The 25,363-nt window shown below is 44.2% G+C and overlaps 2 protein-coding genes across 5 annotated transcripts in view; one reads left to right on the forward strand and one right to left on the reverse strand.

Moving 5' to 3' along the window:
• The first annotated feature begins 2,445 nt into the window (after nucleotides 1-2,445).
• On the forward strand, nucleotides 2,446-9,134 carry arxa (aristaless related homeobox a). 2 transcript variants are annotated; one of them, XM_034572794.1, is made up of 5 exons: nucleotides 2,446-2,958; nucleotides 3,294-3,861; nucleotides 5,297-5,342; nucleotides 7,447-7,775; nucleotides 8,469-9,134. In XM_034572794.1, exons 1-5 carry the CDS (start codon nucleotides 2,769-2,771, stop codon nucleotides 8,731-8,733), a joined length of 1,398 nt encoding a protein of 465 aa, XP_034428685.1. In that variant the 5' UTR covers nucleotides 2,446-2,768; the 3' UTR covers nucleotides 8,734-9,134. The 2 variants fall into 2 exon arrangements, with proteins under 2 accessions (XP_034428685.1, XP_034428686.1); XM_034572795.1 differs by having other exon boundaries at nucleotides 2,453-2,958; nucleotides 8,446-8,638.
• Nucleotides 9,135-14,216: 5,082 nt separating this feature from the next.
• Nucleotides 14,217-25,363, reverse strand: part of pola1 (polymerase (DNA directed), alpha 1) — a 48,410-nt gene continuing 37,263 nt past the window's right edge. For 2 of the 3 annotated variants that reach the window (XM_034572743.1, XM_034572744.1), the window contains 2 exons: nucleotides 22,235-22,331; nucleotides 15,222-15,358 (listed from right to left, as the gene is read on the reverse strand). In XM_034572743.1, coding sequence (XP_034428634.1) covers nucleotides 15,222-15,358; nucleotides 22,235-22,331 — 234 coding nt within the window. Of the gene's footprint in view, nucleotides 15,359-22,234; nucleotides 22,332-25,363 lie in introns of all 3 variants that reach the window. The other variant, XM_034572742.1, reaches the window with a different exon arrangement.

Here is a 25,363-nt window from a genome sequence, read left to right on the forward strand (position 1 = left end):
GCGCGTAATTAGTGCATTTAAACAAAGCGCACGCGGGTGTCCTGCTGGCTGAAATGGCTGCTGACATCTCCTTTTCCACAGGGTTAATAACAGTGTGCGGATAAATGAATCAAATCGTGCCCCCCCAAATTACAGAGCGTCTCTAAATACTCGTCTGTATTACGCACGTCTGTTCGTGAGCGCGCAGGGGGAGAAAGAGAAAGGCATAACATTTTGTATTGTTATTACACTCATTACGTTGATTTGCGCGCAAGTAAACAAGCTCGGAAGTTTGTGACACGACTAGAAAAAAGTTGCAGATGCACTAGTCCTATGAGTCCTGCTTATTATATATAAATACATAAGGAAAAACAATATAATTTTTGTATTGTCTTGTAACAACTCAGACCTCATGATGGAGCAAATCTGCAAAATATTCATTCATAAACATGATTATCTTATTTAATGTTTTTTATGATACGTCTAAAGTGTATTTTTTAACATTTTGCACGTTATTAAATATAAATAATATAAATAATAATGAAAACAAGAGCTTAACTGTCGGATCTACCTCCACTAGATTACCAAGCGGCCTGTACCTTTACTAAACCTTACAGATATGTTGCTCTCGTGTCCCACAAAAAAAGTTACTGCGTCAGACAACCCAAAGAAAATAAAAGAATAACTTTCTGGACATATATATTTTATTGTTATTTTTCGTTTGCCGCATGTGGCCCGGGCGGATACATGGCGGAGGGGAGGAAGAGGGGAGAAAGGGAGCGAGGGGGGAGACAGAAGGAGAGAGTAAATTGCAGCTTGCTGAAGTTTTTGGATTGAATTCTGAAAATGATCCTTTTAACAGTGATGGGCTCTGAGGCGAGGATAGGGGTCACGCCATTCACAGCGGGTTAAATAGACTTTCATTTAAAATTACATTCTCGATCTATCTCTCCCTCTCTCTCTCTCTCTCTAGAGCAAGGCGGAGTCCCCCTGCGTGCGTGCGTGCGTGCGTGCGTGCGTGCGTGCGTGCGTGCGTGCGTGCGTGCGTGCGTGCCATGCCCCCGGCTCCCCGCGTCTCATCACCGCCGCGCCAGCCTCACTTTTTAAGTCAATCCGCAACTCCAGCAGAGAGCAGGCGAATGATGGGAGAGGAGGGGAGACAGACGGGGAGACAGACACATACAAAATCACACATTAACCGTATTATTGCTTTATTTTATGTCTCTAATTGAAATGCTGCAGCTTGAAACTGTTAAAAAAAAATAATAATCCTCATCCTAGTTTGGATATTTCTGTTTCTGTGTGACTCGGTGTCTGACAGGTTTTTTTCACAGGTGCTCTCTGGGGTTGAGCACAAACCCCGAGCCAGATTTTTTTATTTTCCATCTCGGCACAAGGATTCAACACAGTGTTAATAACCTGAGAGACATTATTTTAACCTGACCAGCATAAATGTTTTGTCCTTGTAGGAAAAAAACACCATGATTTATTATTATTATTATTATTATTAAATAATCACAAAAGCATTGGCCTGTTCTTTTTAATTGCAGAGGATGGATTGTTATTATTATTACTACAGGTAGCAGTAGTAATAATGATTTACAACAAAGTAATACAAATAACATGAGATAAAATAGTGGCAGCAAAAAGGGTGGAATAAATGTGGAATTGATTAATTGTTTATAAGCAATATTAGCAGTTATTAGCCTATTGTTAATGCTGCTGTATTACATTAGGCTGTAATACTGTATGACACTGACATGAAGGCCCATGGGCATGAATACATTTGTCCTTTTCTCCAACTGACATAAAAAACAAGACACTAAACATGTGTCTGTTTAGTCCCAGGAAGACATGGAAGGGACACCCTGAAACTGAAGCAGCTAAATTTAATTTAACCATTATTTATTGTAATATTTACAACACCATGATAAAATGTTGTATATATTAATAAAATGTATTTTATTATTTTGTAGCTTGGCCAAAAAAAAGGATCTGTGCTGTTTATTGTATTTGTACTTTTTGGGCATATTTTTGCATTTTCCCCTGCACTGGTCTGACTGTGTTGCCAAAACCCTGTTTATATTATTTAATAATTTCACTCAAGTGGAGAAGATTTTCAATGGATCTTTTAAATCTTAATAATGTTACACAAAACACATCTGTCAGAGTAAAATATAAATCAAACTAACAGACGGTAAAAGCTGCTTTAAGTTGCTTTGCTTGTACAACTTTATTTTCTGGAGTTCGTTCCACGAGGCGAAGGGAAAGAAACTCCATGTCACGTTTTGTTGTCCTTCCCTCAAATTAACTTTAATGTAAAATATATAAAGCCGCCTCGCGCTGCCTCTCTCCCCGCATACACACACACGAGCCAATCAGGCGCGCGGTGACAGCCTCCACGTTTACGCAGAGCACAGCGCACGGAGCGGAGCAGCGCGAGGCACACCGGAGCGCAGCGCGAGGCGGAGGAGTCAGCTGTCTGTCATCAGCTGAGAGAGAGAGGGGGAGAGAGAGGGAGAGAGAGAGAGAGAGAGAGAGAAGAGAGGAGAAGAAGAGAGAAGAGAGAAGAAGAGAGGAGAAGAGAGGGCAGGAGGGAGGAGTAAACGCTCCGGGTTCAAACTGACACACCGGCCTGACAGAGAAGAAGACCAGAAGAATAAGGGACAGACGAGCGCAAGAAAGAGAGAGAGAGAGAGAGAGAGAGAGAGAGAGAGAGAGAGAGAGAGAGAGAGAAGGGGAGAGAAAGTGACAGGCGTTACCGAAACCAGACGAACCAAAGCGTCGACATGAACGGCCAGTTCGAGGAAGACATCTACGACCGGGGAGAGAGGAAGAGCAGCAAGTCCCCGACGCTGCTCTCCTCTTACTGCATAGAGAGCATACTGGGCCGCCGCAGCCCCTGTAAGGTCAGGCTGATCGGAGCGCAAAGTTTGACGGGTCTGCCCGGCAGAGGAGAGCTCGACAAACCGGCGGACGGTAAGTTCCCTCTGCACTGGTTTATTGGAAACACTGTGGAAGGTGAACATGTAGACGTAACAAGGAGCTTCCGTGCGTAATTCCATGCGTAAAAGTGTGTGGTTAGCTTTATGTCCCCAGAGGAGTTTCTTTGCAAAGCCAGAAAGTCAAGAGAATAATCTCATCAGTTTCATAATCGTTGGCTCACAGGCCTGAATGTTGTCTCGTGGTATTTGTTAAGTCTGATGAAAATGTTTAAAAGCATATGGAAGTTGCGAATTTAAAGGATTTGCTCTGCTCTTCCCAGCCATGTTGTTATTCAGTATTTTGATATCCCTGCCATGCTTCCCTCTCAGGGCCAACTAAAGACCCCCTGTCTCTCAGCGCTGACATCCACCTGCCACCAAAGCTCCGCCGGCTGTACGGGCCCGGCGGCAAGTACCTCCACGACCACGCAGCGAAGCTGGACAGAGAGCGGCTGCTCCTGGAGCAGGCCAGCGACAGCCTCAAGATCAGCCAGGCGCCCCAGGTGAGCATCAGCCGCAGCAAGTCCTACCGGGAGAACGCGTCCCTGAGCCGGGGAGAGGGCGACCAGAGCCCCGTGGAGGGCTCGGAGGACGGCAGCCTGGGGCTGGTGGAGCTCGGCCCACTGAAGTTCGAGGAGGACGCGGCGGGAAAGGAGGAGGAGAGCTGTGCGGACGCGGCGAGGCTGTCCCCGAAGGACGAGGAGAGGGAGAGCTTGAACGCCGGGGATGGGGACGTGAGGGACGGGGAGGACAGCGTGTGTCTTTCGGCGGGCAGTGACTCGGAGGAAGGGATGCTGAAACGGAAGCAGAGAAGATACAGGACTACGTTCACCAGTTACCAGCTGGAGGAGCTGGAGAGAGCTTTCCAGAAGACACACTACCCCGACGTGTTCACCAGGTAAGAGAAACTGAGATAGTAAAATATAGTAGTCACATTATTATTATCATTATTATTTTAAAAATGTATATTATTATTATTGTATTTATTATTATTGTTGTTATTAGTATAGCTATACAGTTTAATGCAAGTGCATATAAAACGCAGGTAGGCTTTACATTTTTCAAAATAAATTAGTCTACAATAATACTTTCTCATGACAAATTATTATTATTAGAATTATAACAAGGTTTGGCTTTAAATGAAACTCCCCAAAATGCAAAAAGACAAACATGCTATTTATTCTCTTATATTTTCCGTAATTGAAGGTGATAATTAATTGCATTTATTTTTAAATTAACACCTCCCAGGCCAATAACTTTTGCCCCCAGTAATTCCACACGTGTGTAACAGGACTCTGCGCCGATCACACCTCATAAAATGCCCCAACAGAAAAAAACCCGTGTCTTGCACAAGTGAGCACAATGGGCCTGGAAGTGCTAACACAATGGAGGATCTTTTTTTTGTTGCTACACCTGAATGATGCATGACAGCGAGATTATTCTCAGGGAGGATAATTAACCGGTGCAGCTCAGGTTAGCTGATGCCGGACATGATACTGAATACATGCTGGAAAAAAAAAATGTCAGGGCCTAACTTCAAACCCAAGGGGCAGGTGTAAACACACACACACACACACGCACACACGCACGCACACACAAACACACACACACACACACACACACACGAACACACACACACACACACACAGTGAACTAGAGGGCTCCCTATGATATATTTCAGAAAATTATTATTATTACTATTAATAGAAATTTTATATTTATAGAACATAAAAACAAAATAAATAAAATCCACTTATAAATAAATAACGTGTAGATGTTTGGCTCCTCTTTACGCACAAATAATAATAAAAAAAAGGCTTCTCTAAATCTACAGGACACAAGTACCTATATTTTCTATTTCTTTCTCTTTTTTTAACCTTTGGGATTATTCATATTTTCCAATTGATTTACTTTAAGACGACTCGCGGCTGTAATTTTGCACCGCAAGCCCATCTCTGCAGCTGAAGGCAGCGCCAATTGCTTTGTGGCAGGCTAGTTTGGATGTCATTATTTCAAACCATTATGTTGTTACAGTGACAGGCCCGGGCTAAGGGAGAAGGAAAAAAAAAATCCAACAATCACTAAGGCCTATTTCTACCCATCCGTGACAGGGGAAAATAGAATATGGCCGTGGCGTCTTTCTGCAGTTCATACCAGGGAGGAGAGGGAGGGAAAGAAAATCAAGCCTATTTTGGTCGTCTGTTGACAGTGAACAATAGGAGGGGACAAAACAGCAATTCTTCCAAACGTTGGCCTGTAACCTTGAATCTTTTCTTCCCCTTGCCTTTTCTCTCTTCTCCTCTTTCTTTTTTTTTTTTGACTATTCTTTTCAGAGAGGAGCTCGCAATGCGCCTGGATCTCACCGAGGCCCGCGTCCAAGTAAGTGTCTTGTTTATCTTGTATCCGAACAGCGATGCCTTGTAAATCAAACAGAAGGGAGAAGGATGGAGGAAGGATAAAAACTTTTTTTTTTTTTTTTTTTTTTAAATGCAGCATCCTCATAATGTTTTATACGTGGAGGAAAATGTCCCTGGCGCACTTTGGCGCTGCGTAATAGCCGGTGATATGCGTCACTGATTGAGGATCAGCGATTACGGGCCAATTCGAGGCGGTAATTTATTACAGTAAAAACGTGTTAAATGGCCCCAGCCGCCGCATATGGGGAGGGTCCTTTTCTGTTATTGGATGTTATTACGCGCGGACGAGGGAACGTTTTAGTGGCAATTAAGCGGATTCATAAAAAGCTCACTTAGCGCACGGAGCAAACACTGTCCATGTTCCCTGGGACGTTTGGATTCCCATCAGAGGGGACAGAGTGTGTGTGTGTGTGTGTGTGTGAGAGGGTGAGACAGAGTAAAAGGATGTGTGAGAGAGAGAGGGGGAGAGAGAGGGGAGGGATAATGCTATTTGATTTCCCATTATGTGATTGCAATAGACCTGCATTGATCCGATGCTTTGCACTTGGGAGCGAATGAGAGACCATTAAAGGTGTTTGCTCCCCTCCCTCCCTCCCTCCATCCCTCCCTCGCCTCCCTGGCACTGAAAGCGTGGCCCTGCATGTCGAAAGCCCAGGCTCATAACCAGAGAGACAAGTCAAACACGGCGGAAAAGCTCCGGGGAGGTTATGGCCGACGGTAAAACAACAGATGTCTCTTTAAGGGGCCGTAGGTGAACAAATCACTTAACGGGCGCCATCAGGAGGTGATAAAAACTCATAAATTCCCGAGGGGCTGTGTAATGCTAAACAGCCCTCTGGGAATAATGTGTGTGGAGTGTGAGTGTGAGTGTGTGTGTGTGTGTGTGCGCGGTCCCTGTCGCTCAAGCTGGCTCCGTTCAATCACTTCCCCTCGTGTTGACATTTTGCTCATTGTGCGCGCCCCCGTGCTTCAGCAGAGCAAACTGTCCAGCGGCGGATGCGTGGGAAAGTTAAATAGTCGCTCCGGTGGAAGTCGCTCGTTCTGCGGCGTCTCCGAGAAGAATTTAATTTAAAGCGCATTAATTGTTATTGGAGCCAATGTTCTGCGGATCTTTTGTTAACACAGCTCTTAATTATCTCCCCCCCCCCCCCCCCCCCCGCCCACCCAGAGGACAACCCACCACCACCACTACCCCATCCTTTAATTAGACATTTAAAGGATTTACCTTCACATGTCATTACCGTTGACTTTCCGCCTGTTGGCCACCACCTGAACTACACGGTTATTACCAAGTGCAGTGACACAGCATTCAAAGTCTGATCAGAGTCTGCTCATGTGAATTTCAATGAAACACTGCTGGAGAATAATGCCTAAAATTATATCAAGATAAAATTTTTTTAAAAACATAGATAATTATCATGATAAATGATCGGTCATTTATTGCGATGATTATAAATATTGTGTTTTTATTAATTTTTTAGGCTTTTTATCACCCCACATAGTAGAGGTTTAATGACTAAGCCCAGTGATGAAAATTTTGATTTGTAAAAATGGGCAAATACAATTTGATTTGAAATGTCACATGATTATTTCTTTTTAAACTTTTGCTCTGTAGTGAATGATAAACACTTGATAAACAGCAAAACATTTTACAAATCTATAGAGCAATTGTGTGTTCTCTGTTTTTGCATGATGCATCAGAAATAAATCAATATATATTGAACCTTTCTTATATTGCTTTTTATAATTATTGATATTGTTTTATTGCCCAGTCCTATAGCAAGCAGGACAGGGGGTTAGAGTATAAGCTATTTTTATCCGTCTTTTCTTTTTTTATCTTCTTCACTTTATTGGGAAAAGTGATAATCTGCTCCTATTTTTTCCATTCAACTTTGTATTTATTTGGCAAAGTTAAACATACAAATTTTAAGATATTGCTTCCATGTCCCTTCCTCCTAATTTACAGCCCCCCTCCAGCTTTACGTTTATCTATTTACATGCATGTTCAAACTCTACAACACATTGCTCATATTAATCAACATTATCATCTTTGTGTGCCCCTCTAGGTGTGGTTCCAGAACCGCAGGGCCAAGTGGAGGAAACGCGAGAAGGCCGGGGTGCAGGGCCACCCGTCGGGCCTGCCCTTCCCAGGCTCCCTGACGGGGGGCCACCCTCTTAGCCACTACCTGGACGGAGGCCCCTTTCCTCCCCATCCCCACCCGGCCCTGGAGTCTGCCTGGACGGCTGCTGCAGCAGCGGCCGCGGCTTTCCCGGGCCTGGCACCGCCACACAATGGCGCTGCCCCACCCCTGGCCACCCAGCTCGGCCTGGGCACTTTCCTGGGCACGGCTGCAATGTTTCGCCACCCTGCCTTCATCGGACCCACTTTTGGCAGGTGAGCTTCACCACAGGACCTGATATCTGATGTATATATTTACATCCCGACTGCACTGATCTGGACTTGTCAGACACATTTATCCCTGTGTTTTCAGTTAAATAACTACAATTTTGTAGTCAAGCACATGTGCAGAACAATGCACGGCAGTAACCGAGCTCCAAATATACTCCCAACACATCTATACACTACAATGACTGATGGTAATCTTCATTCACACTGAATTAGACTACTGTTTCTCTCAGTGTCTGATTATAAATATGCTATAGTGTTAACCGTTCACAGTGGTGTGTAATCACTCTGTCAGACGCCTTAGTAAATTAACAAAACGTCTGATCCTGCCAGACAAGCTGTGAGGAAGGGTGGCACCGCACACTGCATGTGCCACAATTAGCTTCTCATTTGCTTTCCTCTGTTATGCAGCTTTATTAACCTTGTCGTCTCTGCGTTATCTTTTATATTGAGAAGTTGACATGTAATTGATGCCATAAATCTAGTTCGGGAGAATTTTAAAAGAAGCAGATGAACTTAAGCGCAAATAAAAGGCATCAAGGGACAGTGGAACTCTTAATCATCAGTTAATTGGTTTCTCCTCCGACTGCAGATCGTATTTTGCTCACTAATGAGGCTGTGTTATTTTTTGGCTGAATTATTTAACCCTGAATCTTAGGAAATACGTGTGTTATATTCCAGGCTCTTCTCCAGTATGGGTCCCCTGACCAGTGCTTCCACTGCTGCAGCTCTCCTCCGCCAGCCCGCCCCTCCCGTGGAGAACCCCTCCCACGCGGGGCCCGTCCTCCCCGACCCTTCCGCTTCCTCCTCTTCCTCCTCCTCTTCCTCAGCGGACCGCCGGGCCTCCAGTATCGCTGCGCTCCGCCTCAAGGCCAAGGAACACTCGGCTCAGCTCACCCAGCTTAACATCCTGCCCGCCGGAGCCTCGGGGAAGGAGGTGTGCTGAACACTCCCAACACCAGCCCTCGGCCCCCCCCACCCCCCCTGTCCCGGGCTTGCGTCCCATTCCATGACACCCCTGCTATGTCCCCCTTGTCAAAAAAACCCTTCATACCTCTGGAGGAAGCTGTCTCCTTGTCTCCCTGTGTTCAACCATCCCCCTGTTACCTCATGTGTCCCCAACAAAATAGCATGACCAAATTCAAAAGAGCACCGGCTGAGAAAAGTGTGTGTCTGTGTGTGTGTAGTACAACATTGGTTAACACATAGCACGAGAAGACGAATATTTTAAGCATAAAAAAAAATATTTGTATTCATTATTCTTTCACACAAACTGAAATTAGCTCCTCTGTCATTTCACTTGAGCTATAATATATAGATTGCCCATGAAATGTTGTTCTTCATGGATAGAAAATCAAACACAAAGCACATCATCAGTGGAGGAATGTAACAAAGTACACTGACGTTATATATGAATTTAAAGTACTTGTTGGATGCCACTTTATCTTTCACCATAGTTCAGTGGAAAATGATCTAAACTCCACTACATCATTTTACAAATTATTTAATTTTAATTAATATTTACGCACAAAATATATCTGATGTCGGGCCTTGTTATAGCTGGAACGAACAGTTCACGCTATTCTTAAATGAATGCCTCAGTAATTACAATAACTCTGTATTGTATTGCTGTAAAATTAAAACTATTTAATAGTTAATACTAAATAATAATAAGTTAATTTTACCCATGACATTTGTGTACATCCACTTAAGGAAATATCTCAAATCAGGAACTTTTGGTATTTTACTGTGTAATCTGACTACTTTTACTTCAGGATCTGTCATCACACACACACACACACACGCACACGCACACGCACACACACACGCACCCACACACACGGAGCTGAAGATCCGCCAGGGAAAGCCGAGACTTTATAAAAAAAAAAAAAGGATTCTTCTCGTGCCACTTCACACGTGCACAGCTCGAGTGCTCAACATTAAACACTGCTCTGCTTACTCTGTATGCATGGACGTGGGCTGAGCCGGCCTGCGTCTGTAATAAAGGTGAGTTGGAGGCATTGCCCCCCCCCAGAGCCAAAGGAAACCTGTCCATAGACCTTCCATAGCCTTCTCTCAACGAGCCTGACTCCTCGACGCTCTGCACGCCAGTCCCACAGTGACACTCAATACATATACACACATATATATATGTATCAAAGATGTGTTCGGCTCTTTGACTGCAACAGCGGTGATATTCCTGCTGTTTCCGAGTCAGGACGTGCGAGCAGACTTGAGACTGATGTGTCTCCTACTGACGTGACTGTACATATTGTGTAAAGAAAAAAAAAACAGAGGGGGAAAAGTACAGGTTGAAAAAAAAAGGATGATTTTCAAAACAAGGTCGTGTATATTTGAGGGAGACCGTGTTTTGATAATTTGCACTCGGTGTAGTGTTTTAATGAATGTTGCCCTGTGTAGAATTTCACCTGTGTTTATGAATTATTATTATTATTATTAGGTTTTTAGAGAATTATTTATGTCAACTCTTTCCCCCCCTGCCCCAACGTGAGGAACTGAGTGAAGGACAGTTTTTCTGTTTTCTTTATAAGTGATTGTAAGTTTCCTGGTTTATTAATGCTAATTTGAAAATAAATAACATTGGTAAAATGAGTTATCTTTTATTATTTCAAATTCCTTTAGGACTGACATATAGGCCCTGAACCAGGAAAAAATAAGCAATGTGAAATAGAATATTATAGAACTATTAATAAAAGGTGTTATGAAGAAAATGTGCTTTTCTTTGCTTTATGTTTTTCGTGTTTTCCAAATATAAAGAGCTTACTTAAAGGGACTTTCTATAAATGAAATATAAATAATCTTGACTACAGGAATGTGAAGTATCTATATGTTCTTGCAGCTTCAGTAACAGGTTGTGATGCTCAGGACACCTGCAGAGCAGCTTACATGCATCATTTTGTCACCGCCTCCCCCTGAACAAGGGGGAACATGCATTACAGCTGCATAATCCAGTGCACTGCATGCGTCTATATCCTCCTCAGCGGAGTTGACAAAATACTGACCATATATTCATGAGCTTAATCCCCCCAACATGAGAAACGTACGACAAAGGGAGAGGGGTTTTCAATTAGATCGCCCACTTTATCTGTGGGTGAGAGCTGGGGGGTTGAGGCGGGGGGGGCGTCACAAAAGTTTCCTTTAAGACCCTTTAAAGGCGCTAAATTGGTCTTAACATCTGTAATGCAGTGTCGGTGGAAGCGAGTCCCCCCTTTGTTATTAATGAAGTAACAAACCACTTCATCAGACGGCGCACACACTCTCTCTCTCTCTCACACTCACAGAGTTAATTCCCTCATCACCCCCCCCCCCCCAATCCTCCTCCTTTCTCTCTCCATTGGGTCTCACCACTGATGCAGCACCATTACAGCAATCAATGGTTATTCTCCTGCGTTTGACCCATCCATGGTGCCCGGCCAAATCGCGTGAAATTACCCCGCGGATTAGACTAGTCCCCTCCTTTTTTTATTGTCTGCATCTGAGAAAAACGGCCTTCTCCTCCTCTTAATTCCCTCAGATCCCTCGTTTTTGTCTTATATATGTGAATCCACAGGTCTCATACCTGCTAATCATTTCATTTACTCCCGAAATGATGAGGGGACAGATGGAGAGATACATGAATTAATCCTGACGCACACACGGCAAACACACTCAGACTCAAAAAGCCACAGAGCTGCTCTTTGGAGCATAATGCGAAAATAAAATGAGGAGGAAAAAAAAGGGAAAAGATAAAAACCAATTTTCCCCTGTGTGCACAGACCACCATCCACCATGTTTAAAAAAAACCTATTCTTTAGCTCAAGCTCAGTGGAGCGTGCACGTATGTTTTTCTGTGTATAGGGTTTTTTCTCCTCCTGTATAGGGTTTTGATGAGATTGTCTGGGCCCGGGGAGTTTTAATCTTATTGTGAATATAACTAATGAATGGCAAACCAATTTGTCCCTAATATCTGGGGAATGCCTGGAGGCGGATGACCTGCTGGGAGCGGGGCTTAAACTTTCTTTTGCGGCGCAAAAAGGCGAGAAGATTGAAATGCTGTGGCAGGAGGGGTGGAGGGGCCGGCTCACGGATTTGCAGCCACACTTGATGATGGTGCATGCTCTTTCATTCAGGACAGGGCCTGCACTTGCGTATATAGGCTCCATGAATGACCATCATAATGAGTGTTGATATTAGGGTCAACACAGTCCAATCATTTCCCTTCAAATTGGTTCCAAAAAGAAGAAGAAATCTACATTCTTTGAACAGTTTTGTTCAGTGTAAACACCCTAGTTTCTCACTAGTTAATCCAGGTGTCCAGAATAAAATAAAATAAAAAAGTCCTCCCGCTGACTTTTGCCCGTGTTCATTCCCCACATTTACATCTCTGCTCCTTCCCCCCCCAGCTGCTGGATGTGATTTGGCCCCTGATTTGCTACCTGGCCTCCTTTCTCTCCACCACGTCCCCGCCGGAGAGAATAGGCCCAATCACTCCACAGCCTCAGTCGGGATCAGTTCTCACTCAGTCCCCGGGAGAGGAGCTCTAAAAAGCTGCTTTGATGAACACCTCCCCTCCCTCCCTCATTCCCCTCCAACCACCCCCCCTCCCTCACCAGGACCTGAATAGCGGGGGCCATGGCACTCCGCTCCCCCCTCTCGGATCGCCCCTTAATTCCCCGTCTCTCTTGCTCTCATCCAATTAGCTCAGTGTATTAAGCGGTTTATCGTCTCATAACCGCCTATTCAGCTCCAACAAGGGAGACACTTTGCAATGGGACCGGCTCTCCTTTTGACACCCCTCTCTGGTGCTTGTATGTTCCGCCGCGCCATGAATAACAGGGACAGAATAGGGGCCTAATTCCCTCATCAAAGCCTACCTTGTCCATCGCTGGTCAAAACGACAAGCAATAAAGCTTAACGCGACAATACAAAGAGACTTGTTCGACCTTATTAGCTTAGCAGGGTCGAATTAATGCGGGGACTCAATTTGACTGGGTCCGCTCCAAGCCGAGAGGACAAAACGGGGCCCTCACTTTCAAAAAACCTGCAGCCCGGGTGCAGTGGGAATAGCAGGCCTCCATGTGCACTTCCTCTGTGATTCCGAGGTTGATTACGTCTCAAGGAAAACAGAGCAAAAATATAAAATAAAAAAAAACTATGCAACTGTGGGGAGAAGTAGTGGAGCTGATATGATTTAATAAATATGTAAAGTTATAAGCAATTGGCTGTAAATGCACCGAGACGCTTCCTCCCTCACACAGCCCTGTTCTATCTATTGCATAGTGAATCATGGTTTAAGTGTTCAGCCCACTTAAGGTTGCCTTCACAAGTCACAGCGGTTTGAAGTGATTTGTGAGGCGTGCAGTGTTTATGGAAATGCACACCGCAGGATGGAGTAAAAAAACAAAAAAAAAAACAGCCTTTTTGCTGTATTAACACAAAGGAGAATTCTTGGAGAAAGATGGTGAAACACGTCACGAGGCAGGAAACTTTAACTGCATACAGTATTTAGAAAGTGCGGAGGAATATGACAACATTTCCACATGAGATAAACGTAGAATATTTGGCGATATCAACACTTGTGTATCTGTGCTGGGAAATACGAGTGAGCACTGCTGATTAATGGCAATATTGATTTCAAAAGTATTTAATTCCCCAGATTAAGTTTTTTATATTTCCCACAGAATGAACTATAGCATGATACTGTGACTTAAAATGACTTGCACTATAAAACAGGACTGTTTCTATACCATTCACTCAGAGAAATAGCTTAAATCTCTCATTAGAAATACAAAGTAGAAACAAAGCAAAAGCCACAAAAATCACATCAGTATTTTTAAGGGACAAAACGTGATGGTCGCCGTTTTTCATCCAGCAAAGAAACAACTGAAACCAAAGCCACATGAGCTCAGTCACTACTACAAAAGTCGTGAATCTTTGAAAAGAACTCGCAAAGATATACTTCAGTCTTTAAATCTTAAAAAAAAGGATCTTATCTCTCAGGGAACTACAGTTTTGCTGCATTAGTCAGAATTTACAGCAGCAGGTCACTTTAATAAACTAGAGTATTTATGTTAATGGTAAATAAAGGAACGGGTCATGTTTCACAGGTTATGGACAATGAAATTATCTTTAACACATAAGAATGAGCTGTATCAGGCTCTAGACATGTTAGTGGAATCAATTCACTGAAACTTTTGCTTTGTTGACGATAAGAAATGTATTATTTTTTTTTTAAAATATGGTTATAAATAAAGCTCAAAGATTCTTGATGTACCGACCGAGATTCACCAATTCTAAATAATCAGTTATTTTATTGATTTTCCCCATCGTCTTCCTTAATAGATTTCACTTTCATGGCACGTTAGTGTATTACAGTGAGTAGTTGTAACACAGGAAACATTTTTCAGCGGTGCAAAAAAAATAACAAGATTAACACTTTATCCATTTAGCTTTTTTATTGAAGTTTCAGTATCAAAAAGATTTTCATCAATATCAAAAACACCCAACATGGAATATTCTAGTTATTACAACAAAAAAAAAAATCATTACACAAACCCTACTGAGCAATATGAACTGGACACATGGAAAATTACACACATTAAAGCACAATCTGCACAGAGAGGAGGGGGCCGGGGGGTAGAAGTGAGGAGTGAAATGGATGAAATGACATCAGTTAAACAGAGGCAGCGGAGGAGAAGGAGATGAGCTGTTCGATATGGAGACAAAAGAGCGAGGGAGCAGCGCGTGTGGCCTCCTTCACCCCGTCACTCCCTGCATCCTCCTCGCTTCTTCCTTTCATCTTCTGATCCGACACACGGGAGCGTGCACGCGCGCTCACACATGCACGCTCGCACATGCACGCTCGCAAATGCACGCTCGCACACTCACATTCGGGGATGAATGGTGGTAATCAGAACAAGTGTCCGATCGCTGCAGGCATCCAGTGGTCTTAGTGGCCAGAGTCACTATCATTGGCTAATTAGCGGCTTTTGGAGGACGCTGGCTGCTCCGAGAATAAGTCATTTTTTACACGCACTCGCATTCACACACACATCTGGACACAGCCAGCCTCCACACACACACAATAGACTGTCATTTAAGTATGATTGCTGCTCCCCCCTTTAGCGGCAGAGTGATGGGGTCAAGCCACAAGAGCGTGCGTGTGTGTGTGTGTGCGTGTACCGAGTGCCTATGTGTGGTGGAGGAGAAAGGTGTGATTTGATTTTAAGCCATACAACAAGCCCATTAGGTCCAGGGAGGGTGATATGAAGGTCAGAGCCCAAAATCATTCATACCTGCTATCATCAAACCCCCCCCCCCAAAAAAAAGCGTAGAGAACACATGTGGATGAATGTGCGAATGTCCAGCTCCGAGTCAGACGTCAAGGCCGCCTGGTGGTGGTGGTGGTCTTTGCAGATGTGTGTGTGTATTGTTTTACTTGAGGGTGGAGAAGGCCTGGAAGAGTTTGGCCAGGTTAATCTCCGAGTAGCCGCTGGTGGCCAAGGCTTTGTCCGACACTTCCTTCAGCCTGCGATACACTTCCTTCTCCTTGATCCACCGGGAAAGAAGAACTGCAGGAGAAGAGAGGAAAGAGGAGTTACCACTGCCGGAGCTCAACAGAAGATCAACAAGCTCCTCAAACGTGGGGACATCCATACGACTTCGCTTTCATTTAGAAAATGCATCAACCCTGCTCCGGAGTTTAAGAGCCACTAAAACAGAGAAGTTTGGAAATGCTGCAGGCCCCGTTCTAGTTTGGAGCAATCAGTCGTGTTGATGTTGTTTCTAACACATGAAGGAGTGAAGCTACTTTGTTCTTCTCTCTGCTTTCCTTTATATCGCTTTTGACTTTCGTTGATTTTGTGGATAGGTCGACCTCTCGCCTCTCGAAATGTTCCTGTTGATGTGAACGTGTCTGACCTGGACAATTCATTTCCCCGGACATCTTCCTGAGTTCATGTCTGAAAATAGGACATAATTGTGTCCAACGGTAAGTGGAGCCGCATGCCCAGCATCTTTGTCTCCTCATTAACCAACACTGAGCATTTCTCGCTGAACTTGAGAGCCAACAGATCTAATGCTATCTGCCAGTATTCCTATCACTCTGAGGGCCTGGAGACGTCGCACAGAATTGGACTGATGGGTCGATGACGGCATGCGCATGCGCATGCGCACACGCACGCACACATACACACACGCACACGCACGCGCAGGATCATGAGATCGATAGAAAAGCCCAACGAGCGCATGGAGTCAATATCTTGTCCCTGTTATCCCTTCAGGTGGGCCGTAATAAAGCCAGAGAGGAGACTGAGAGCTGACTATCGTGGGCTGGGTGGCCACTGAAATCAAATCTTTTCAACATTATACTGAGCGTCAAGTGTAGATGAAGTATCATGAAACCAAGTAATAACACACTATCAAACCAAAAGCATGCGGCAAAGCAGCCACATCTGGAATAATAGTGAGCTGACAGGAGGTCAAGAATAACAGGAAAGTGGAAATAATTGTTTTGCAGTGATTTGATTTCACAGCTAATTCCTTCTCATTTATATTTATCATGAACTGGATTTTAAAAAACGTTTTTATTTCAAATAAATTCAAAAAGACCCCAAATCTCATTGAGAGGGTTTGTTTTTCCACGATTTCTGATGCAGAAAAACAAATATCATATAAAATGGAACCAGTGAATGAATAATTAATCAAGTGATCAGTTCATTGTTTCAGGAGTGAAAGCAACAGTCAACCTTAAAAGACAAAATTATTTTATTTTTCTAGATTTACTGATTCTATTTGGATGCATGTCTGTGATTTATTGAGATGACACGCTGTATATAAACACATGAGAGCGCACTCAATCATACACACGCACACACACACACACAGTCCATATGGCCAGTTGTCATGTCCTCGCCATCTCCGTAGCCCTATCTCCTGTCTTCCTGTCCATTACATTAGTGGCTGCTGGATAAATACCAACCCACCGACTGCCCAAGGGAACAAAGGTTAGATACACAAAGATCAACAGTGTCTCTCTCTCACTCACACACGCACACAGACACACGCACACACAGTCAATTGATGGTAGTTAAACACCTATAAAAGCACACTAAACCAAAGTCATGGCGACTAAAAAACATCCACGTGACAAACTAATCACACATGCATGCACTTGTACACGTACACACACACACACACACACACACACACACACACACACACACACACACACACACACACACACACACACACACACACACACACACACACACACACACACACACACACACACACACACACACAGGAGATGGTGTGGTTGACTTAAACGTCAGCAGCAACTATTACCAGATAATCCCCATGTTAGCGAGGACAGGGATGGAGGGAGAGAAGGTGGGAGAGGAGAGGCAGCAAAAGACAAACTAGTCTATTTATCTGGGGAATAGAAGGGAGTGATGATGCATGATCAAGCGAAAGCAATCATGTCATCATTTCTGAAAGGTAGGAGAAAATAATTCTCCCCCTCCTCTCCTCTTCCTCACTCCTTTCTCTTTTTCCACCTCAATCACTGTGTGGCGAACAGATAAAAGAATGATTTAAGAGTCACAGAGAGGAAAAGAAAGAGGGAGAGACCTCGCAGCGAGTCGGAGCACAGTGGGGAGTGTAGTTCAAATAAATAGCCTCCCTTAAAAAGCGAGTAAGAGGCAGGAGGAGAGAAGAGAGGGGAGACAGTGTTGTTGGGAAAAGGCCGAGACATGGAAGAAACAGGAGGAGCGGAAAAGGAGAGAAAGAGATGCAAATGAAAGATGGAAAACGCCGTGCTGGTAGAAAGCATACTGTGGAGGAAAATGCAGCTTTAGGGGAAAATGCAGCTTCAGGGGAAAACTTTGCGTGATTAGCAGCACGGGACAGAAAATCGGTGGCGCGGATTCCACGTTTCCCACTGTCTCACACACATATTTCACAAAGATTCACACGCACATGTGCACAGTGAGTGTATCAGGGGTTATCTCTCCTCTAACTAGGTGTTGCCACACACTCATGCACACTGGCGATGCTGGGCACGAGTAGATCGGGGCTCTGCACGCTCTAACTAGGTGTAAATACAATAACAAGCCTGTAATTAAGTGAGCATGATGAAGTTAATGGAGATCGGCCATTCCGTCGGCCGCCTCCATGAATATTCTATTAGGCTGGTGGCGACGGGCAGCTGGAATAGCAGTTAATTTAATCACCACTCGGAGCACGGGGAAACTTCTTTGTGTGAGTGTAATTGCACAGAATGAATAATTGATTTGACAATCGCACCCGCAGATTTTGCCACCCCGCTTTGTATCGCCGGAGAAAGGGAGGGTGGAAGATGAGGAGAGAGAGAGAGAGAGAGAGAGAGAGAGAGAGAGATGGAAGAAAATGGAGAGTAAAGCGAGGGAAAGGAGGAGAAGAGAAAGAAGAGAGAGGGAGAGGAGTGGGAGGGTAGACAAGGACCAAATGCGGAGCGCTGAGAGGTGGCAGGGAAGCTGTCGGTAAATGGATCATTAGAAAAGCGCGGCTCAAGGACAATTTATATTTTATCAATGCGGCGAAATTACGTTATTGCTCACACATGCAATCATACTGCCCACACTCAAGACGGAGACCTGGAGGGGAGGAGTGACGGAGGGAAGAGAAAAGGCAACAGAGAGCGAGGAAAGGAGAGAGGGGGGAGATGAAAAGGGAGAGCAGGGGGGAGACGGAGAGAAGAAAGGTGGCTTGAAATGATTTGAAAGTCATTGATACGGGATGTTCCCAGCAAAGGAACGGACAGCATGTTTATTTCATAGCGTGTGTGTGTGTGTGTGCGTATAATCTATTAGAGATCTCCTGGAGCGGGTGAAATTACCTCCATGTTTTACTCAGTCGCAGCAATCAAGCACAAAAATGCAATGTACATGTAGATAAGACAGACACACAAACACACTGTGGCACTGCGCGCGCACACACACACACACACACACACACACACACACACACACACACACACACACACACACACACACACACACACACACACACACACACACACACACACACACACACACACACACACACACACACACACACACGCTATTCTGTGTAAAGCTATTTTACTTTAATGTGCTTTATTGTGTATGTTCCGAACACATGTAAACACACACGCTCTGAGTGGCTCTGCGATACATAAATAACCAGATATGATCGAGACTGAATGACGGCACGAGTATTCCAGTATAACATGGCGCTCCTTTACCTGAGGCTTTGGTAAACAACAGTAAGTGTGAACATTATAAAGGATAAGGCTGCCGTGTTTCTTTGTTAATAAATCCTTTCAAAGAACCAACACGTTTAGTTTGTATCTCAATTCTCTTCTTGTCCTCAGCTTTAAGCCCTATGAGGATGCATATGTTTAGATAGAGTAACATCAGAGCAAATCCACTTTTTGAGTGACTAAAACACACGTACAGTCACCTTACTGTGAACTTTTTGTATTTACTATCTGATGATCCAGGTCCTGTTTTGTAGTTTTCATTGTCCACATGAAATATATAAAATACGCAATGTACCCTGGACACTGGGGTTTGTTGACATAGGGAAAATCTGTTTAATTCAGGTAACATTCTTTTTTTATTCCAGAATTCCAAAAGTCATAAACCAAGACCTCTGATTGCATGCATCAACTACTATTGATCTCAAATGCTTCCAATTAAAACTTATATCCACTCGCACCTCGTCCACCCGTCTCTTCTAGTGGACACTGCTGCAGCTTGGTCGTTCACTACAGAACATTATCACCACATACAGGAAGTCAAATCGGTGTTGCAAATCACTATAGGCCCCACAGAGATACTGGTCTGTGCACAGAGTCAAGTCAGGTGTATAGGATTGTATGTCTCCTCCCTGTAATCGGAGCAGTGTGGCCCCTGGGTGTGTAATGCAGTAATATGGGGTATTACTGCCCCAGGACTGAGGGATAACACCGTAAACCTATATTTTATAGCAGCATGAGAATGTGTATACATGCATTCTCCTCTGCCCGATGAATCCATCCGTGTGTGTGTGTGTGTGTGTGTGTGTGTGTGTGTGTGTGTGTGTGTGTGTGTGTGTGTGTTGGATTAATCACTTGCTGTAGACAGTGTTGCAGCACGGGGCTCACAGATATCAATGTGAAGCATTATGAGTGACACAGTGACCTACACCTGCCCTATAAGCTCACATGCTTTGTTCAGGGGTGAAAACACTTGCGGGCTCAAATATCTCACTCTCAGTTTTGCAAATTGCGAAATCAAACCAGTGAATCTCGGTATCAGCCATATTTATGTAAATAAAACAATCAAAACGAGAGTTATGAATGTTTAAGTTCACTCTGATGAACTACAATTGCATGTTTCCATTTACAGTGATTATAAAACCAAATTGTAACGTTTGAATTGTGTCCATATGATATATGAGCTCATGAATCTTAAAGGCTTCGGTCAAAGGGTTGTTGTTGTTATTGTTGTTGAAACTGACCTGTGGTTCTGCCACAAACTTTTATTTATTTATTTTTTTGTAAAATAATAAGTTTCACCCTTTTAAGGCCAATGTAGGTTGTGCTAAATGAAACATGATAAATAGAATCAGGAAAAGTCTGCGGGAATTTGCACTTTTTAATTGGTCAATCAACCAATCTGAGAAGGCAGAGTCCAGAGTATCTTGTTGTCTGCAATGCACCAAACTCAGAGATATTCAAACTGTAACATACCTATCTAATAAATCAAAAATCTACATCTGTCTGTATGTAGAATGAGTCCTGCAGCCGGTCTTTAGATGCTGTGGCTCAACCACTGCAGGTCACTTCTACAGTTTCAGAAAGAAAAGCTGCAACCAGCGTCATCACAGGCCAAATAAACAGCCCATTCCAAACAGGCCGGTTTAAAATGATCACTGCACTCGTCCCTCATTTATTTTGAGAGCTCTCTAACCCAAAAAGTTGGCGACAGTACATGTGAGGTGTGTTTTGTTTCAGCCTGTCATCAGTGGACCAGTAGATGCCTGCTGCCACAAACTTAAACTGCTCCACAACCATCAACCATGTGTGTTCGCTGTGCATTCTACATGTACACTAAACTGTGAACACACATGTCCAGGGCTGCAAGACCAAGTGAAGATTGCATTGTGTATTGTACTGTATCGTTTTGAAGGGAACAGATAAGCCAGACACTCAAGAAGAGAAAGTGCAGACTGGATCACAAACACTGCAAAGCCAAGGAACATAAAGAAAGGAGAGTGAAGAATTGATTGGGGATGATTTCTCAAATCTTGGAAAAGGCAGAAATAAAAGAAGGCAAAAATGGAGGCTATAATCATGTTAGTACTCCTTCCATTCCCTCCTCCACAACAGGCCAATCCCTCTATTTCAGCTCCCTCCATCTTCTGAGTGGTCATCTGTTGATTACACAATATATTTACCTCTGCTGTCTTACTCTTTCGCTGCCTCGTTCAGGTCCAGCCCAGCGCGCACACTTTGCACCATTCAGGCATACATAAATAACATACATACATAAATATTTAATCAAATAAATAAATCACTCGGCCTAGCGGCCCTTTCTAATCAAGTGACATCAATCAGTGAGAACTATGGGTAAAGAGGCCTTGTAGCTGACGCCTACTGAGCGCGCCCAGAGCGCTGGAGTAGCGTCTATTTGAGTCCAAGGGGGGAAATATACGCTCCATGTCCCATTATAGGAGAAGGGCTATCCTTTCGTCAGCGCGCCCATTACTCCCCCTATCATTTCCCCAAATCTAAAACCTGTTTTCAATCAACACAGCCAAACGAGTGCCTGTCCAAGAGAGGGAGAGAGAGAGAGAGAGAAATGAGAGAGAGAGCAAAGGAGCGAAAGCGGCAGAGATGGACAGTGAGGGTCGGGGTAGAGGGAGAGCAATGGAGGGCTCTTTCCGTCTTTCTTCCAGTGATTGGAGCGTTTTGCATTCTGTATGTGTGTGTGATTGAATCCGTCTCCTAAATTAGGGCTGTCGAGTCGAGGAGCTGAATGTCCTTAACCCCCTCCCCGTATCCAATGGCCATACTCTGTTACTTGTGTGCTGAGCATGTCACATCATCGGTGAATAATGTAAGTGCAGCCTGGGTAAAAGGTTTACGTTGAGCCATTGATTGCTAATGCTATGTTGTATGCCTATTTGCGAGGAAGCATTGTTAAGGCATCAAAATTCAAACTTCCGACAGTCACTCTGGTAACTTGATATTAATTCCAAAGGAGGAATCATAAAGAAATGGCAAGAAATGAATAACCTATAATATAATTTTTAAAATATAGGTCTGGTTTTACAGCTACTACAGTGAAAAATGAATCCTGCAAGACAAAGTTAAAGACTGAAAGTTGAGACGGAACACAACAGTACAGTGACATGTATGATGTGTGTGTGTGTGGTCTTACTTTTCTCATCACCCTGTAGGACTTTGGTAATGGCATAGTCCCAGTCAAAGATGAATCTGTAGAAGCAGAGCTGGTTGTAAAGGGCCTTCTCGGAGTACTGTAGAGAAAACACACACAAAAACAGTTCATATTAAAACAATTTCCTAATCTTCCATCTTGACATTATCTCCATTCTTTGGAAGTGTTGGACCTGGGTCAGTTACATGTAGTGTAAATGTGACGTTCACTCCATATCGTGAAGACCAGAAATTCAAGCATCAAAAAGATGGGAAATGAATGTTCGTGTGAACCTTGTATTTCCAAGTCAAATCTTGACATCTTTAACACATTGCATGAAATCCATCTGACTGATCTTGATGGGAGGTAACGTGAGGCCTGATCTGACGGAGTGTAATTCACTGAGAGCAGATAAACTTATTTTTAGAACATTATTTTAACTGTGGATTGGTCACATGGCCAGACCCCAAGCTCGGTGGGGAATGGGAGGTATCATCCTAATGGAATAAGTCATGTAGCGCTAAATGTATCTGTCAGTTAATCAAATGAATCAACATCTTAATCTAGAACCTCAAATGTTGTGTTCTCGACAATTGATCGAAACATGAAACACCCGCAGACGTCATCTTAGGCCTTTCTCACATATTATAGAAAAAAGAAATATATTTTGTCAATTAATTGAATAATGAAAACTTGGAATCAAAATGGAAAGCAGTTTTTGTTCTCCTGATTCAGTCGACATGGTGTAAATACAGCATCTGTCTCGCGTCTACTCTCTGATCATGTTCAACAGAAACACACGATGTGTGAACTGTATCCAACAAGTGGTGACACACCAACACTTCTACCATCCCTGTATTTCCTGTTTGTATAAGAAGGTTATTAGTTTCTATTATAATCATTTGTGAGCCGAGTCAGGATCGTGACGGGGTGTAAAAGCATCCAAAACAGATGAATAAACCCGGTTTACCACCTGAAGAAACATGCTGATTGAACGTGACTCCGCGAACGTGCACCCTGCTCGTAGGACTCTACCTCCCTGACAACATTTCCTTTCCTCTGTGTGACACGCTAAAGCAAGAAAACAAATTTGCTTGCTTTGTTAATCTCCACTGCAATTAACTGGAGCCACACGACAGCCTGCCAGAGGGAGAGAGGGAGAGAGAGAGAGACGAGGAGGAGGAGGAGGAGGATGAGCGAGACAGAGAGGTGGGAGGGAAAATAAACGTGAAGAAAAAAAAAAGAGAGAAAATGGTAAAGATACAGAAAGAAGTGAGAGATGAAGAGAGTCAGACAGTGAGAAGGAGAGAGAGAAAGAAAAGAGGGGATCGGGCCTGAAATACCCTCCCTCATAATAGTTTGTTGTGATAAGCCATTGTGAGAGAGGTATGCGAACAGCCGAGGCTGTCAATTTGATTAGCCATTATACTGCATGTTTAATTGCAGTTATTGGCTCGTCATTTCCCTGCTATGCTGGAGAGGGCACGCTAAGCCCCGACCCCACACTGCCATCAGGTGTGCGCCGAGTGCTTTATTATTACCACCAGGAAGAATCCCCCCAATTCGTGCGTGTTTGTGAGAGAGTGTGTGTGTGTGTGAGTGAAGTGAATTTGTGTGTGCCCATTATACCTGCCAATCGGCAATGTGCGTAATTGTAATTTCAGTTTTTACTACTGCGGCATAATCAAGTGGCAAGAGCATCTAATGCAACTAAATGGAAACTATGTGATGTGCGAACATGAGTGAGTGAGTTAATGTGTGTGTGTGTGGGTGTGTGGGTGTGTGTTAAATGGCGCACTATGGCTGCCCACATGGCACACACAGCTGTTGACCATTGATGCACTGCCTAGTCAACAAACCAAACCATGCGCATCCCATAATGGAGCCTCGGTTACGGTTGCCAAGGTTGAACAAGCCCAGTCGGCACAGACACCGCAACACCGCTTGTTCCTCTTGAAAATAACAACACACGGAGAGCACACATGCATGTGCACACGCTCGCACTCGGCGCACGGGCACATTCAAACAATATAAAGCTGATTGTGGGCGGGCCCCGTTGCTGCAAACTGATTGACAGGTGTCAGAAAGGCGTGGCTAAAATTTTACAGGGTTGTTATTGAATTTAGAGCCCCTCAACCCCACCTCACTCTCTCCCTCACACACGCACGTGCACACGCACACACTCTCTCTCTCTCTCTCTCTCTCTCTCTCTCTCCCTCTCTCCCCCTCCCTCCCTCCCTCCCTCCCTCCCCCCCACACACACACACACACCACACACACACACACACACACACACACACACACACACACACACACACACACACACACACACACACACACACACACACACACACACACACACACACACACACACACACACACACACACACACACACACACGCCTACCTCGTCATTCAGCTCGGTGCTTTGTTCCTGCACTGACACCATTTCAATTTGCTCCACAAATCTGCAGCATTTTCAGCCTGACTGCCTAAGGAGCAAACCAGCTGTGAAATTGCCTCTCTCTCGGGAGCGTAGGAGCCCACCCACCCCCCTGCACCCCCACCTTGTGCCCCCTTGCTCCTTTGCCTCCCTGCTCCCCGACTGACTCCCCCCTACGGGCACGCACACACACACAGACCCGGTCCTGTTGCATGAACACAGTTAGGCTAAAAGGAAGAGGGAGATTTGTGCACGTGTGTGAGAGTAGAAAGACGCCGTGGAGACAGGATGTATAGAATAAAGGGAAAGTAAAGCATAAGAAAAGGCGGCTAAATCATACAAATTGATCCAAATCACAGAGCAACAGAGTCTAAAACGGCTCGCACAATAAAACGAGCACTCAAGTCTTCCTCCGAGTCTTAAAAACACCTGCCTCTATCTTTTAGGAAGACGCACACAAAGACGCACATCCAACCGCCAGCGAAGTTTTGCGCACTATACTGTCACTCGGGTATATCACTGCAGCAGTTAGAAAAGCTAGACACACAATATGTCTGCGAGAACGTAAGAAAAGTACAGGAGGCCAAACAGAGTTCATAGAGGATGGAAAGTGTGCAGCTGCTGACAGACTACAACCATTCAATCCCTTGACATAGATACGACTTAGAGGGAAATATCGGCACGGGTGAC

The sequence above is a fragment of the Hippoglossus hippoglossus genome, chromosome 20 (assembly GCF_009819705.1).
Source record: "Hippoglossus hippoglossus isolate fHipHip1 chromosome 20, fHipHip1.pri, whole genome shotgun sequence".
In the NCBI taxonomy this organism is placed as follows: Eukaryota; Metazoa; Chordata; class Actinopteri; order Pleuronectiformes; family Pleuronectidae; genus Hippoglossus; species Hippoglossus hippoglossus.